This window comes from Amblyomma mixtum, chromosome 4 (assembly GCF_055824585.1).
Source record: "Amblyomma mixtum isolate Tamu chromosome 4, ASM5582458v1, whole genome shotgun sequence".
Lineage (NCBI taxonomy): Eukaryota > Metazoa > Arthropoda > Arachnida > Ixodida > Ixodidae > Amblyomma > Amblyomma mixtum.
Genome location: NC_143015.1, coordinates 102,870,910 through 102,888,264, shown reverse-complemented (window position 1 = coordinate 102,888,264; position 17,355 = coordinate 102,870,910). Strand labels below are relative to the sequence as shown.

At 46.7% G+C, this 17,355-nt stretch overlaps 1 protein-coding gene across 21 annotated transcripts in view; it reads right to left on the bottom strand.

Moving 5' to 3' along the window:
• The window catches only part of LOC149347652 (uncharacterized), a 47,268-nt gene extending 32,183 nt beyond the window's left edge, over positions 1-15,085 (bottom strand). For 7 of the 21 annotated variants that reach the window (XM_089587255.1, XM_089587258.1, XM_089587256.1 and 4 more), the window contains exons 1-7: positions 12,083-15,085; positions 8,953-9,000; positions 8,544-8,644; positions 5,554-5,669; positions 5,027-5,180; positions 4,747-4,856; positions 868-915 (exon numbers count right to left, since the gene is read on the bottom strand). In XM_089587255.1, coding sequence (XP_089443381.1) covers positions 868-915; positions 4,747-4,856; positions 5,027-5,180; positions 5,554-5,669; positions 8,544-8,644; positions 8,953-9,000 — 577 coding nt within the window. In that variant the 5' untranslated portion in view covers positions 12,083-15,085. Of the gene's footprint in view, positions 1-867; positions 916-4,746; positions 4,861-5,026; positions 5,181-5,553; positions 5,981-8,543; positions 8,645-8,952; positions 9,001-12,082 lie in introns of those variants that run through there. The other 14 variants (XM_089587264.1, XM_089587265.1, XM_089587268.1 and 11 more) reach the window with 10 other exon arrangements.
• Positions 15,086-17,355: the final 2,270 nt, after the last annotated feature.

The window sequence follows — 17,355 nt, the reverse complement described above, 5'->3', positions numbered from 1 at the left end:
CGAGTCTGTCAGAGGCGACCGAATGCTTGTTGCCTAGAAGGAAGAACCTAGGAGCACAACCTTCGACGTAGCTCCCCACGTTCACCAGATATCTCATAATCTGAGCCGCGCCGCTCGCTGGGTTGGGGAATATTTTAAGTGCACCAAATAACGAAGGCAATTTGCGGTGAATGAAGGTTATAGGTCCTCGTATGACAGTATGACGCAAGAGGTACGGCAGGTGTTTCATTGCCTGCCGCACCTGAACTAAGCATGTTCCGTAAGAGGCGCTGATTCGTGCGGGGCCTGATGTTGGTCAAATGAGGCGATGCATCAATGATCGCCTCAAAACAAGCTTCGTCCCTGTATGTAGCCATCCCCAGTGCGTACCTGGCGCTCAATTATAAAACGGGCAAGACTTATTTTCCTCTGTTCGAACTCTGCGCCATCTTCCAGCATTATTACCTAATCACGGACGAGGGAATCTTTGAAGCATTTGTTATTGCGCGCAACGGGACATAACGACTCAGCAAACCTGTTTGCTTGTCCTGCCGCGAAGTGGTCAATGTGAACTTTTTTGCGCTCTTCTATTTCGTGATGCCCTTTCTCTGCTTCTCCACATATCTTCATACTTATTTGTGCATTCAGTTCCATTCAGTTTCCATTCAGCCGTCGCGTCTCTCTCGTCGGTCCTGTTTATTTGCTCTGTATTCTTTCACTAAAGTAGAAGAGTGTCGACTGAGCTACCGAATACCCCTATAAAGAGGCGGAGAAAACTGCCCGGCGTAGTGGGCATTTCAATTCCGGTCAATGTGTTCTACGCCTGGCCAACCAACCCAGCTCTTATCACCAAACGGAGCACTCGAGAAGCCAATCCAAGTTACTTACACGGGCAGGTTGATCTGCGCCCGAAGTCGTTCACAGCCAGGCACTGTACTGCATTGTGAAAAGAAGGTCGTTTAGCAAACTTGACCTGGTACAGCTGAATTTTATCACTCCCAATGTGAAATTGTCAAAAAGGAAAGGTATTCAATATTCCAGACACGCGGTCAATACTGTAGTTTTGTTGGTTACCAGCTTTTCCAGTCATGCTATTCTTTTGTTAAGCCGCCCTTTGTGTGCCGAGCATATATTTCAAAGGCTAATTGGCACAGTCGAGCATAATGACAAATTATGCACTGCCATCCTTAGCTTAGAAGCAACCTTGTTGGACATCCGTATCACCCCTCCACACCATAGCCCCCACGTGTGCAGTCGTAGCAGCATATAACGTGGTCTTAAGATCTCGACATAAATTACTGCGTTAAAAACAAGGTACTAATGCCAAGGTGAATGTCAAAATGTATGTCAACATGAATGTCAAGTAGACCACTAAAGCACGTTATTTTTGTGGTTGAATGTTTATGACGTCACTTGGTCATGTCTTTATGCCCAAGAATAACACTGAGATTATATTTAATATTTAAATCCGTGCCGGAACTAGTGGCCATGGTGTGGAAACCCCTTTCTCGAGATCGCGAGGTGTTTCTAACGCGTAATTTCTCTGCATAATGTGAGCTTTTCAAACGGCAAAAAAAGGCAGGAAGGGAATGGACGCGAATAACGGAGAATAACGGGAAGCGAATAACGGGAACAGGAGAATAACGCTTTCTCCCTCCTTTTCTGTTTCACTTCCTACATTTGTGAAGGTGACTGGAGCGGTTGAAAGTGCTAATACCTACAATGCAGGCCTACGTGCACCCAGAAGAACTGCCCTCGTACACCGCCGCTAAGAATGTGAAGGAGGCTAGGGGGAGTGGAACGTGCTGAGAAGACTGCACGTTTCCGACCCAACAAGGGTCGAAGTAATCACAAGCTGCCATCGGAGCAGGAGCGTCAGGGTTAGACCTCGACAGGCACCTCGTCTTACTGTCTTCCCTGAGCACTACCCGGGTACGCGGAATGTGTACGCGAAATGACCACGCCATCAAAACACGCTGCGGTGGTCTTCCCTGGAACGCCAAAAACTGCAAGTAGGCGTCCACTAAAATCTGGATAACTTCCGCTCGTGTCCGGAGATCAGTACTCCATTTTCAGAACACCTTTGAAAAATAAAGCGCCACAAAAAAAAAAAACACTGCGATGAGCAATGGACAAAAAACAAGCGAATAGGTTTTTCCAATTCATCCATCCCTGAAGAATCTTCTTGACAACGACACTGCCATTCAACACTAGAGTTTTGGCTGTTATGGCGCATACGTTGCAGTTGCCGTCATGCTACCAAAAATTAGGGAAAATGGCAGTATTTTATGTTTGAAGAAAGGCATTCAATGTTGAGATTCGCGGGCATTCTTCTTTGCTTGCACGATCAGACATGACAAACAAAGAACTTCGCTTTTTACTGAGTGCAAATTAGGGTGCCATGCTAGAATGTTTTCCAACCGCCAAAGCAGCAGTGCGAAAATTGCGTTTCTACTCCGAGTATATTCAGAATATTAGAGTATGTTCGAAAGATCTCGTCCCAGTCGCTTTTGCGCCGTAAGTTTATCTGTGCACCTTTCCAGATCGCCCCGAACAAAGGCCGGTTGTCAGGTTTAGCTTCAGTGGCGATGGATGTTTTAATTCATCACCGAATGAACATAATGAGAATGCAGAAGGAGGAAGGAGAGAGTTGTGGCAGGAGCAGCATGTACCGACGCGGAATCTCTAGAAACACTAACGTGGGCTGCCGTACAGAATCTTGTTTTTTTTCCGGAAAAATACTGCGGGGCGCAAGGCATAGGGCGCGCCCGTGGGTTGGTCCCGTGATTGCATCACCATAGGGTAACCTACCCCTCCATGCAGGGTGCCCCAGCCTGCCCTCTTGCCACTTCTCGGTCACGCTCGCTGAACGGGCTGCCAGAGCAGTGCGGACTTAACGCTTCGAAATGAAGGCATTGGCCAGCGATTGGAGCTCGCATCCCGTCAGTTCACCGAACACATGGCCTCACTGATATATTTAACAGACTGAAGAAGACAGTATTGGAACACAGAGACGGATACCACGACAGCCTGCTGATCACAACTTTTGAACAAGTTGCGGAAACTCAACGACTATTTTAAGAGTGAGAGATGCATCAGTGCCTTCTGGGCTGGTTCGTGCTGAAGTAAGCGGCGCGCTCTATAGCGTTTAATTGCAATTCTCTTTATTCTCCGATATTATGAGTATTCGTCCATGCGAAAGCCCACCTGTGTGCCACAGCTGCCAGTTTCAACGAGCCAAAGCTTATTACAAGGCATCACCGTGCTGCGTTTACATTTTCCAGGATTTCCACGTGATGGAGCTCAAATGAAAGACGATTAATAATTAAAAAAGACTGATCAGGTGCTTTTTTCTGTGTTTATGGCATAAGTTCTTTAGGGAAACTGAAGTAAATTCGGATTGGGTTTTATTGTCCACACTGTCATAACGCTTTTTAAAGCTGGTTGGGTTGGGTTTCATGAGTTGCGCATTTAATAGATGACCTCGCTTGGAGTACCATTACCGCTGAAATTACGCTAATCACTTTTTGCCCGAGTCAAAAACCACGTTTGGTATATTCTGCAAAACTAATGCGAACGCTTCTACTTTCTCCGCGTGCAACGCGGGCTGTCAAATTAACTAAATGGGGCTCTAAAAAAATTAGATTGTTAGTTAATTTAGTCAGTTTTAGTTCTGTCATGTACAAAATGTTCGCCTCGCTGAAATTCCGCTGCACTGACTTCGTAGGCGTGTCTGTTCACTGTTTTTAAAGTATAAATCTGCAGATATAACACGTACATGTATATGTGTGCATGATTAATGTCTTATTGCGAGCAAATCGGAAAGTATTCTCCCAAAGTACAATTAATTTCGCCTTACCCGAATGTTTCAATTTTCATCTATTTTTATGAAAGTAGACTGGATATGTTTTTTTTTTATTCAGCAACAAAACTATAGCCGCCATTTCTCATTTGCCTTTGAGGTCTGTTACTCTTCAGGCGGCACTCGGTAAAGTCTTCGAGCTAGAATCGATGATTTATTATGAGGGTAAAAATCAGTTTTTACTCGTGTACTGTTAAGTAAACAACAATGACACATTTTTCATCATTTGGCATAATAATGCGCTTTCCTTTTAAGTCACATTGCAAGAAATCATTTTTCATCTTAATAAGGTCACGGACAAGTCCGGAGGGCAAGCCGTAAGTAGGAGCACGGTAGCTTTCAAAGAACAGAATTATGACGAACGGAACATGCTCGTCATAGGACTCTGTGTGACCCTGTTTCCTAATCTTTAAAGATCTGTACACGTACATACGTGATATGAGGATTGCTATAACCACGTTTCCGCATGCTTCGTATAAATGTTTGTCTTGCTTCGTCAGAAGCAAGTGAGAAGCTTGGTGTAAAGCATGGCAAGATGGCATATAGCAGACTTCGATATATTATCGGGTTTATGGGTTTATGGGTTTAACGTCCCGAAACGACTAAGGCTACAAGAGACGCCGTAGTGGAGGGCTCCGGAAATTTCGACCACCTGGGGTTCTTTAACGTGCACTGACATCGCACAGTACACGGGCCTCTATAATTTCTCCTCCAAAGAAATTCAATCGCTGCAGCCGGGATCGAACCCACGTCTTTCGGGTCAGCAGCCGAGCACCATAACCACTGAGCGACCGCGGCGGCATAAACTTTGGCAATCACTAGACAAATAAAAGGAAATGAAGGATGGGAGGGATGCCCTTTGCGCGAATGCACAGCAGACATTTCCAGCCAGTAGCATATCTAACCTTTCTGGCGGCTGCTTCGGCTCTCCTCTCTTTCAGCTCCCTTGAGTTGGCTCTTCCTCCCGGCACGCCCCTTTCTCGGTCTCCTTTTGCGTTCGTCTCCTTTCCGGGAACTTTCTGTGAAGCCAGTTCATTCATTCCTTTTATTTCTACTCTTGCCATACACATTATCAAAACACTGACTGAACCCATAGCCAGCGGCTAGTGTGGGGTTCAGAAACAAAATACACGATGGCAATCACACAACACTTGTGTAAGATGAAAAGCAAACAAACACGGTTACCGGCCAACAGGAGTCGGGGGAGGCCGAGACGCTGTTGAAGGTCGCGACACTGGGCAGCGGCCAACAGGAGTCGGGAGAGCCGAGGCGCTGTTGAAGGTCGCGTCACTGGGCAGGAGCAGTTCGCCTTCATGGCCCCAGATGGCTGCACATTCAACTTCAACGCATGTAAACAGGGCATAATGTTCACCACAGGAGCAGTTGTTATTTTCTTTCATGCCCGCCTTACCGCGAAAACACTACATCAATAATCTTGAATGTGTCGAACATGTCGCGTTGGAAAACGGGATTCCGAACCCTGGTTCATGTACGAACAGGTCAAACCCCCTCAAAAGTAGCACAGAAGAATATTTGAGCTCAAATTTTGCAGAATTGCTCTGCACTACAACCGTTACGGTCGTGGTCACAAAAACTCCAAGAGAACCCTAAATATATAGAATGAAGGAAAATTTAACAGTTAATTTCAGTCATATAGTGTGCCGTCGCGTAATGTTCGAACATAAGTCAACTTTTCTCGAAAACAGCCTTACTCTCTTCTTCAAGCGGGAAACAGGGGTAGAAAGGGGTCAGTGCGATAAAGAAGATCACTATTCCAGCGATCTGCACTTGTTTGATCGCGCGCCTGCGACGATCACGCCTCTGTTGCCTGAAACAGAAGAAACAAAACACAATGTCAGAACTTAACACAGACCGACACCTCCCTGTCTGCAGTCAGACAAGATATATGTGGTCTGAGGTAACTACCAAGATTCCCCCATTTTAAAAGGACTCTCTCGGCCGCTAAGGAGCCCTGGCCAGTAAGAAGCGCAGGCGGCAATTATTTTCCTGTGTGGTTGAAGCCCTCTAAGCAAGGGTCCCACGCAGCCAGAGGGTGCGTGCAGATCAGCAAAAGCAGGACAGGACAATTCGAGGAAGAGTAATGGAGCTTCACAATGACCTCGCCTCAAAACGATCTAGCTCTGCGAATGCCGCTTCTGACTCGTAACCGATCGTAACCGGTTGTGACTCGCACCCGTAACTGGTGGTAGCTCTTCCCGACGCCACACCGTTAATACATGTCCGCGCATAGCCAGGTCTTGACGGTGCGCATTCATGACAACCCTGTTGGGCACTCCGCACAACAACTTCGCTCGTTCGGAGCGCTGCTGTCCCCGTTTGCAGGCGCGTGTCCCGCGTCTCCCGCGGACCCTCGAACTCCAGTCGTGGCTGAGCTCACTTCATGGCCACAAAATGGTCACGCGACACAAATGGAAATCTGACTTACTCCGCTCCTCCTTTTTCACATTAATCCCCTAGGATTATTTTTTATGGTTGGTAACATTGGGCGGTAGTAGCAGGCGGGTAGTAGACGGTGGTGAGCGTTTAGCCTGCCACCTATAACTCATTGATCAAACTTTTGTACTATTGTCCTGAATAACTTAGCAAGCCAGTGTCATCGGTGAATCGAAGATTGCTAAGGTATTCGCCATCAATCCCCAACAGTTCCCAAGCCAGGTCTCTGAATGCCTACTGTAAACAGGCGTTGAATAACATTGGCGACTTCGTGTCGCCATGCCCGACATATTTCGTCAACAGTATTGCATTGCTGACTTCATGGAAGACTGACAGCTGTGCAGAATTCAAGGTTACCTTACGGTATCTTTACCGCTCTTCTACACTGATTCGACAATGCCTGCATGACTACTGACGTTGCGATTGAGTCAAGTGCGTTCTCTTTCTCTATCACGGCTCTCTGTAGGGGTTGCCTATATTTTTTGCGCTTCTCTATCTCCTGACTAATAGTGTGAATATGGTCTGTACTCGAGTATCCTCTACGAAAGCCTGTCTGATCGACTTGCGGACAGGGTTGATTTAAGTCTAGGATTATCTTAATTATCGCTCACCTGGAGACTAATCCCATTCTAAATCACATACGTGACAAGAGACCCAACGGGCATACTTCGATTTTCGTCCTTATTTTTTTACTCTATTCTGCAAATGTTTAACTCAAGAGCGGTAAAGCCATCGGCGCCAGCGTTGCATTGGCGAGCAAAAAATCACGACCATGACTCGCATGCGGTGCCCAGAGAGCAACCTAGGAGGCAGGTGGGCCGCATGGCTCACGTTCCCTTGTTTAGTTATAAACTTCCCACCGTGGCAATTGGCATTTATTTAATGATTAATGGTTCAGGAAGATCAACCTGGGCCACATAGGGCCCACCACTGAGAGGACCTGCCATCGCAGGGCACAGGCGCATCGCTTAACCGCTGCACCACTGTGCCAGCACCGGTATGATAACCAACCATTATTTTTTCTAGTCTTCTCCCATGGTTTAATTAGTTCTGACGATAATTGTGCACTGAAGATGGCCCATGCTGCTCTTTGGCCTTGAAACCAAATAGTTTCTTAGTATAAAACATGACTGTAGTTTGGTGCCCGCAAAAAACACAAAACAGACCACCTAGGGCGTCTACTGTCGGTCTTTCACTCGACTATAATGGCGTTGTTTTGCGTTCCAAAAACGACGGCTGGCCGAGTCTTCAGTTTGGTGTCAAGCGCTCGCAACGCCCCTTGCTCTGTGCTCGCATACATTCAAATAATTCCCTCCAGTGGTCCCGATGAAAAGGGCCGATAGCCGCCGTCGCGCAGTAGCTACGCTGACCTTGCTTCAATTAGTCGAAATGGTCCTGACGCCACAGTGCACGAATTTCAAACGGAGCCAATTGTACTTCGGCTAGTAACCATGCAACCAATTAAAGAGATCATATAGTGATTATTCAAGTAAGTGGGACTGGGTTCAGTTAATTGCTTAATTAACTAATAATTAGCCTAATTAACTCAATTTGCTAGTCAGACCAGATAAATAAATAAACAAAACCGAGTAGGATTTGGTCGAGTTGGGGAATCAGTGTACAGTGTCTTCAGTGTCTTCGTTCACTCCCATCTTCCTCCTTTCCCGTTACGGCGAGGATCAGGTGTCCACCGAGATATGCGAGAGAGATACATTTCCTTCCCTCAAAAACCAAACCAATTTACCGAACCGGCGATGGCGTTCTGTGGACTCCCTGACAGCGTTCCAAGACGCTGTCGTGTTCCACACTTAGAGGCGAAAATTAAGCACACGCCCGTGACCCAAGCAGCAACACCTCCCTTATGGCTTTCGCCTACCGCAGTTTAGGTCAACAAAGTGTCTCCTCAATTTTTTTTATTACCAATAAATAGCCACTAACAACAACAACAAAAACAACAACAACAAAATGACTGCGACGATTATTTTAGCCGTGAGTGTGATATTTTGGATCTCTTTTTTTGCGCAAACGTAAAGCAGAACACGGCGGTTCTCTGTTATTCCTGTCTCTGCTTTATCTGTGGCGCAAACAAACTAAAACCAAACTGCTGAAGGTAAAACGCTTGCGGAAGACTAGGAAGGCACATTGACCGCGCCATAAGAGGTCAGTGCACCCTCCTCACTGCTTCTTGATTTACCTGGAAATATGGATCACAGCGTGCAAACACAACGAGACTGGCTCGCCGCCTCACCTCTGCAAGGCCGCTCCTTTTGGACCCCGAGGTGGCTCTGGCTCCAAGAGGGGTAGGTTGCACCCACGTAACGAAAGTACTGCCGTCGCCACGGGCTTCTGCTGTTTCAGGAAAAAGATAGAACGTGAGTAATCTGCTTGGGACAAAGCCTGCTCAACACTGGGAAGATATCGCGCGTCCAAGGAACTTAGCTGTGTTCCAATAGCGCGCATCTGGCAAATTTCGCACATATAGCGTAGTACTCATTGCAGACACAGGTGCAAAACAAAATATTGATAATATGGGGCTACAACACTTTGCCAATAAGGGGATCATTAGGGTACGACACTCATCTTCTAGCCGGAAGAATGCTGGTTACTTTTCTGAAAGAGGTATGCTGCGGTTATTTTTAGGACTATTATCCACGTACCTTCGGTTGCAGGAAACACTGAGCCTGATGGAAGACAGTAGCGGCCATCTGCAGAGGTCAATGAGATGGAGATTAGCAGGGACAGAGATGACAAAGGATAGGAAATGCTTGCATTCCGAATACTTTCGGTCCGGTCTCTCGCTTGATTTTCTTTTTCAGTTATTAGCGGCGCCCGCGTAGCAAACATGTGCAGAGGTTATGTCAAGAAAAATGGGAGTGCAACAACCGAACCAAAAATGGGAAGAAACGTAGTTGGGCTGCCACATTTCGATAACAGCCAACGGTGCCTGTTTCGACCGTGAGAACACCAGGCACAATGGCCAAGACTATTCCAGGACCTGCTCCTAGAATTTTTTCAGAACTCCGGAGGCCGGGGCGCACCTCCTGCTGAAATGCCACCACCTATGATCAGCCACCTCTTCCCCAGTAAGGTCTGATGACTGAACCCAAGACACTTTATACCTTAGTAGAAGTTTTGTAGCGAGAGCTACATTACGCGCAAGTCTCGCCATATCGCCGTGGGATCAGTTTCGCCGTGGCTGCACCGTGACCTTGAGCCGTTGCCTAGCAACCGCCGCTCGCGGCGCCATCTGGCGTGACGTCACAGGAGGAGCCGGCCCCGCGGCGTTCTGGCGAAACCGAGTTGCAACAGTTGTGCGCATGCGCCGTAGGAGGAAAAAGGGGGGGGGGTTGGTGCATCTTTAATGTAGCCGCAATAAGACGCAATGGGGGGATAGCAACCAAAGCTAAACACTGAACATAGGCGGAGAGAAACTAAGCTAAACGACAAGGTGTAATCAAGTTTAACCACACTCTCGCTACGTATATCCTTTCCTAGCTGAGTTAAGCCACTGCCATTTTTTTTTTAAATATAATCAGCAAATAAAGATCCCACAGCCTCGTGCTCTTTCTATGGCTGAATGTCTACGTGAAGGCTGAGCGCCTACTGTACCCAGCCAGACAGTAGGGGCGAGTCCATGGCATGCACGCTTCAGAAATGTGATTGCCGCGGGTAGTCCAACGATGCGCGACTTCGACGTGCAGACGGCTTCGGACGCTGCAATGCCAACTAAAAGCAGAAAAACGTTTACTAACTTAAGTCTTTCGCAGTCACAGCTTTGCACGAAATGCGAAGCTGATGAGTACGCACTTTAGAGACAATATGTTGGCACTTGAGCTTTGAAAAGCCGTTAACAAAAGAATGAAGAAACCACAGCATAACGCGCCTGCTTTTAGTGCAGCCGTTTTACTTTCTTTTTACAGTATTGGTAACCCCAAAGTAGGAGCCATGGCAGGGTGAGAAATACATCAGTAGATAGTGAACAGTTAACCACAAAACCAAAAATAAACGTTTGGTAAGGATACTGCACACAAAACATTAAGCGCATGAACGGAACTACAAAGGATTCAAAAACAATAAATGATAACAAACAGACCTCACATCATACGTTCAATCAAAGGCTGATTTTTTTCGTTAAGAGATGTTTATTCCCTCAGGGCATAAAATGGTACGTAATGATGGATGACGAGGATGGTTAAATAAATGAGAAAAGGTTTGCTGATCTAATGAAACCGAGGACTGAAAAATGTTGTGGTTCCTGTATTAGGCAGTGTACGAAGCAGGAGTGTTCGGTGAAAGACCCGCTGCCGCGAGGTGGCGAATTCTTGTCGGCTTCAGCGCCGGGCAAAGCCACAGCAGGTGGGGAATGTCGGCCCCAAGATTTCTGTTCTTGCAGACTGGACACTCGAGACAGGGATATAAACATTGGAATTGCAGCCACATTAGTGCTGCGGCTAGAGTTAGGGCAACCCCGACCCTGGTCCTCCGAAGCACAGCCCTCTTTGCACTGGCAAAAATCACTGGGGAGGGTTACCGCACGTGGAGGGATTAGAGCAAGTGTGCGGCGCTGGAGGTTTTCCTTTCTTGTTAAAAGGAGGGTGGTCTCATCCAGATTGACGACTCGAGGCAAAAAAGGTTGGGTTACCCACGTCATCGACTTGAACCCACATACTGTCAAGGATGTTTCACTCGACTATTGTGCGTGAAAGAAAGGGTATTTCAAAACATTCTTGTTTCTAAAGGCAACAAAGTGAAAAGGCAACAAAGCATAACCAGAAGAAAATGTGACTTTTTGATGAGTGCTGCTTTTCAATTGGCCTTCCTCAACTTCACATAGGAAACGCAGGCGCACAATATTATTTTAGTCAAATAACGCCCTCGAACCAGTTCTTTTCCTGAGTTCAGTAAAGGACGTGATACCATGTAGTTTAAAGGTAAGCCTGATTGCTTTCTTTTGCACCCTGTCGACTTAATTGGTAGTGAGAAACGTGAATGAATACCGTATTATATTACTATATTCAAGAAGAGGCAAAACATGATTATTCCATGACAAATCAGACTGAAGATTCATGCCCATACACTGGTTTCTTGTTGTGAATTCTGCAGTATAAGGAATGTGTGGCTCCTTGCTGAAAGATGTGAGTTTAGTTTTGAAAGATATGAGAGATTTGTTCTCTAGAAGCTCAACATCTTAAGGAGTTGCGACAACATCGCTGCAAATAATTTTGTCACGAGGTTATGCACAATGTGGGCAATATGACGGTCCCAACGCAGGTCTTTAACTATAAGAAGATAATTTGGGTAACATGAAGGTCTCAACGCAGATGTTAAACCATGAGCTCACCGAGATACTTGTATTCACAAACTCTGAGAAGTCCAGCGCTGTGTTAGAAAAAATCAAAGCAGCACACAATGCAGTAAAAACCTTTCGCCGGAAGCGACAGTTGCATTCCGCCTTAAGGTTACCGTGCAAGAGTGCTAATGGGTCCCTTCGGCATCCTGGGGTGCTCTTTGTACATCATTTCGCAGCCAGAGACACTTTTCTTTTTTCGCCACAACATGAAGCTTAAGACTGCAGTGCGACAGCATCAGGGATCTTTCCTGCCCAAGCACTCCGCTGTGCCTGGGTTCTGCCTACTCACCCTTTCATGACATGCGCATTAGTCTGCGCTCAGTGCCGCCTGCTATGCGTCGCCTATCTACAATCGTTCGAGCTCCCCGCTCCCATAACAGAGCGAGGGTGTGCACATAATCACATTTTCTGCCAACAGCAGGTCATGAATCACTCACATCTCGGATCGGTGCCTGCGCCCGAACAGCGTATTCGGCCACATCGGAGATGGTCTTGCTCGGAGGCCCTTTCTTGGCAGGCCACCAAGCCGGACATGTTACTCGTGCTGGGCTCCGTGGATGTTGATTGGGACATCGTTGCACCCATTGCGCAGCAGCGGTGACTGCCAGGGAAAAATGGTGGTCTCCTATTAGTGCCTCAATGTTGATGACACGCTTATTAAAAGGAAACTGAAACAGTGTATTCAGAATTCGAGGTTATTCAAGAAATCTAATCTATCAAGCTTCTAGATAAACCATGCAAAGGATTTTTGCACTGGCATTTAAAATGGTGACATAATCTTCGATTGAAGCCGTGACGATGTTTAGGCTTCTCCTCACTACTTTGGAGGAGTGCGAGGAAATTAGACAGTGACGTCATTGTTGCCGAAATTTCAGATGTCCGCTGCTTACGCCTGCATGCTGCTGTGCGTCGTCAGATGATGCCAAACAATGCATCGTGAGCTTCACCTTCGATTGCGTCGGTTTAATTCCATGGAATAACCGTTTTTTCGCTGGAAACATAATACCGTCTTACTTGACGTCATTATCGGTGCCTCTGACCGTCGTTGTGCACTTCAGAGAAGCCTGAACGCCGACAACGACTTTATTCGGCGATTACGTCACCATTTCTAATGCTAGCGCTAAATGATTTCGCAGCCTTTACCTGCACATTTCGCTCATTCGGCAACCTTAAACTCATCGAATTCTAAAATCGTTTCAGTTGCCCTTTAATCGTCAACCCAGGCTACTCGCAGCTGAAATGCACTACTGACATCTGTTGAGCTGACAACATTCAGTGCTAATCCTAATCAAGTCAATTACAAGGTTTCACGTTCTTGCAGTCATCTCCGCAAACCTTATCGAGCCAATCCGAAACACGAGAGCGCCGCGAGGAGGTTAGCACAAACTTCCTGCAAGCGGCTGCGCTAATTATCCTTGCTTCACACGGGCGCTGTGGACATGGCCATGTGTCCTCCACCTCGATAGGTTTAAAACAAACTGCCAGCTCCAGCTATGAAAGCACATATACCGGTCCAGCTGGTTAGTTTAGAAGTGAAATAAGTCTCGTTTCTTGACATATAAAACATGCGCTTTTGGTTATGCTATGTGCATCCGAGGTTAACTGCACATCAAATTTAGCGCATTCTGAAGGAACTTTCCAACACCATACTTTTGGTGAAAAATTCTTGCTTTGAATCTTCCTGTAATGGCCAACGCTGCTATCGAAAATAGCCACCTTGTTAAGCACTCGTTTAAATAACGGAGACGAACTTCACGGTGCAGGTATGGTAGCTTCATGTTTCACCCCCTGTGTTGCAGCGGGGCAGTTCAGTTGCAGTCAGAAAGTCGCCCCATGCACTTACCGACTCGCCGGGAACCCGAAGAAACGGGACAGCTCCTGAAGTCAGAACGCACGAGCCGGCTGCTGAATGCCAAATCCTGGGATTCTAGCCTCAGTCCACATCCAAAACGCCGAGTGCAACCTGCGAATTTGCCTCAAATAGATTATAATGTCGCGTAAACAACGCACAGTATAGCGACGGTGTTTCTCGCTTATATTTGACGTTAATTGCACCCAACCTAGAAACTCTACGAACAATATATGTCCACCACGGTAGCTTGTTGGATATGGTGCTCGGCTGCTGACACGGGAGACGCGGTGGTTCGATCCCGGCCGCGGGAGTTGCGTTTCGATGGACGCGAAAGCCTAGAGGCCCGTGTGGTGTGCGAGTCGTTTAGGCAGGTGTCAGACAATGAATCGCTTTGGGATGTAAAATCCCAAAAAAGAAACAAATCTCCAAACAATTTTAGGAAAACCTGATTGTGGTTTGGACGACATAAAGGAGAGTTGGTTTGGTTTGGTGAGGTTTATTGGGGTTTCACGTCAAAGCGACTCAGGCTATGAGGGACGCCGTAGTGGAGGACTCCGGAAACTTCGACCACCTGGGACTCTTTAACGTGCATTGACATTGCAGAGTACACGGGTCTCTGGAATTTCGCCGAGATTAAATTTCGATGGAGGCGAAATTCTAGAGGCCCGTGTACTGAGCGATGTCAGGAGCCAAAAAACTGGACACGAACTAAAGATAGCGATACCGGTTTCTAAAGAAGTGCACTTCTTTTCTACATTCACAGCAAATCAGCTAGGGAATGAGCAACTTTTTCGTGCTTCCTCTGCATACGTGAATGCAGAGCATATTTTCCAGAACTGCGTGGTGACAAAATGTCCAGACGTGCATTTCTCATTTACTTTATGCTATGGTAATCAGCACCTTCCTCGCTCGAACCCCGTCGCGGTGACTCAGTGGTCATGGTGCTCGGCTGCTGACCCGAAAGACGCGGGTTCGATCCCGGCCGCGGTGGCTGTATTTCGATGAAGGTGAAATTCTGGAGGCCCTTGTGCTGCGCGATGTCAGTGCACGTTAATTAACCTCAGCTGGTCATAACCCCTGAGCCACCACGGCGGAGAGTTTTTGATTTTGAAAACACTGGCCACAACGTTAATATGTTTTTTAATGTCGTTTAGCACTCAAGTTTTGAAAGAAATGTGAAGCAACTACTGCGGAATACATGAGTAAACGCCTTTTTGTTGCGTTTATGACATGACTGCTGTGTTAAAGATATATAATGCCGTTGATTTATGCCTCTTCCTCTGGTTGAAGCGATATATGTCATCAAACAGTCACCATGCCCTTCACCGCCGCAAACAGCACATCAAATGTTCGGTCGATGGCCACAACCAACACAATCAGCACATCGAATGTTACACCGGTGTCCACAAAATTAGCTGGTCATAAAATGAGCAGGGCAGTTTATAAGAAAAATGTTGGTATATATAGAGGGAAGCTTGAATTTGCATCTACAATCTAACACAAACGTAACGGACTGAGACCATGAAACACGCAGCAAAAAACAGAACGGCCGCTTCAAGCATGTTAAGTTCGGTAACGTTAGGTTAGGTTACGTACTTTCCCTTGATCTTCTTTCTCGGAGCAGCTATTCATCAGCTGCACTTGCTGCCGCTTCATAAAAATAAGAGGAAATTCGGTGTCAATTTTTTTTGCTTGAGTATTAAGCCATGTGTGGTGCATTTGAAGAAAATGTTTTCAGTGCCAACGTGAATAAGAATGAGATTCACGTTTCTTGTGGATACGAAAGACAATCCGAGATCCTCGGATTTTGAAATCGAGAGCTCTACTGCTCTCGGTGCAGCTTCCGATTTCCACGGGATTTCCACTACGACCACTGGGTGCTTGACCTTGAACTTTGACCTTAGCCCTCAACCCTGACATTTGATATAGAACAATGGGCACCTGACCTTCCTCTTGACATTTGATTTGAGACAGTGGAGATCACGCTTAACAGAGCTTTCGCTCGAAAAACTAGCTTAAAGCCACGTTTAACCCAAGCCGCTTTTTTATTGTAACTCAACAGGGATCCCATCTGCCTCCCCGCCATGCATAACGTCTTCATGTTCTAGCTTGCCGCGGCGGTTGCCAGCTTCTTTGTATCCTACTGCTCTTATACGAACCAAACTCTCCCTATAATTTTCTAACAGAGCTACCTTCCCCAGAGAGTGGGATTTTAACTGCAACGCCTGATCACCGCGTCAAAATTAGACCACCGGGAACAGATCAAAGATAAAATATATTTGGCTGAAATTATTGAAACGCCTATTAGAGCAGTGAATTTTATATTTTGAATCTCTCTTCTAGAGCATACACAACCTGGGAAGAAATGGGGCGGTCAGACGTGCGCGGAAAACTACGGAGGTTTACACGAAACACGAACCGAGTGAAATGGGAGTAAGCTCTCCACTTGCGCACCCCTTTAATGGAATGGGTGTGCTGCCCAAGCACTTGGTACATTTCCACAGCTAAAAAGACGTAATAATCGCGGTTGGCAGAGGAAATAAGTTGCCCCTTCAAAATATACGAAGTTGTAGCCGTTATGAACATTTTAAGCGATGCCTCAGCCGCCTCTATTTGCTAACCTTAAGAATTGCAACGCCGCGTTTAAATTAGTACTCCTATTGCTAACTTTATGCATAAAGTTAATATGCTTCACTCTTGGCATGCACCTCCGTAATCATGAGCAAGCCCCGATATTTTGTGACTGAAATCTGCGCTAGAGCTAGAGCAGCATACCCTGGCCCCGAAAAAGAGTGTAAGAGGAGACTAATCCCTTTTTACACCCATATACGCGTATTCTTGTTTGTAGTGCAGAATGAAGATGCCTCAAGAGGTCTGCACGACCTCCTAACTGCACTTGATTACCCTGGAAACGTGGTTCACAGGGTGCGAGGAAAACGCAACATGCTCTCTGTTTCACCTCGAACTGCTCCGTCTGGCATCCGTGGTGGTCTGGCTCTCGGAAGGGCAGGTACACCCACGTGACGAGTGCGCAGCGGTGGCCGGAAGTATCTGCGGTTCGAGGATAAAGGCAGACTGTGTGTGGCTTCCCCGCTACAAAGCCTACTCCACACTGAGAAGATATCGCGCATCAAAAAAAAAATCGCAACAGTGTTTCAATAGCACGCACCTGGCGGATAACTTATATACATGGCGTTTCCCATAACTTGAACCAAAGATTTAAAAAAAAGTGGCTGATCAGAGCCGGGCGAAACCGACATATTGATGCTATTCTGTGGCGCTCCTCACAGTATCTTTAAATTCTGCTTATTTAGTTAATTATGTAAATATTAATTATTCAAATTTCCTAGTGTTCACTTTATTGTCACGAGCTGTTCCTTGAGTTGCAGAGGAGGTTAAAAAGAACAGATCCAGTGTTTTTACAGCGACGCATCTGGTGCTTTTTACAGCCTGCGAAAAATGAAGGAAACCATGTGACGGCGCTCATGCGCTACCATATTCCAGGACTCCCAACGGTATTTTGAACGAACGAAACGTGCGTGCTGACCGTGCGCAAGCGAATGATCGGCGCTCATTTCCAATGGGCTGAAGTGATAAAAATAAAAAACGGAGGCTCCCCCGAGATACGCGACTCCACTGCTTTACCTTCTTTTACTGCCATGCCTATGCGATGGTTCAAAATAATCTCCACCTGAATTGGCTGTGCAGTGCCAACTTATCACCTATCGCAGATCACGCCGGCTTTTCGCGTTTAGGAAGAATGTGCTGACGCCCTTGTAGGACTATGGTGAGAGCGGCGTCGGCCGCTCACTTTGAGACCGTGAGCACACAAGCTTCGCTCAAACAGGACGCGCTGAG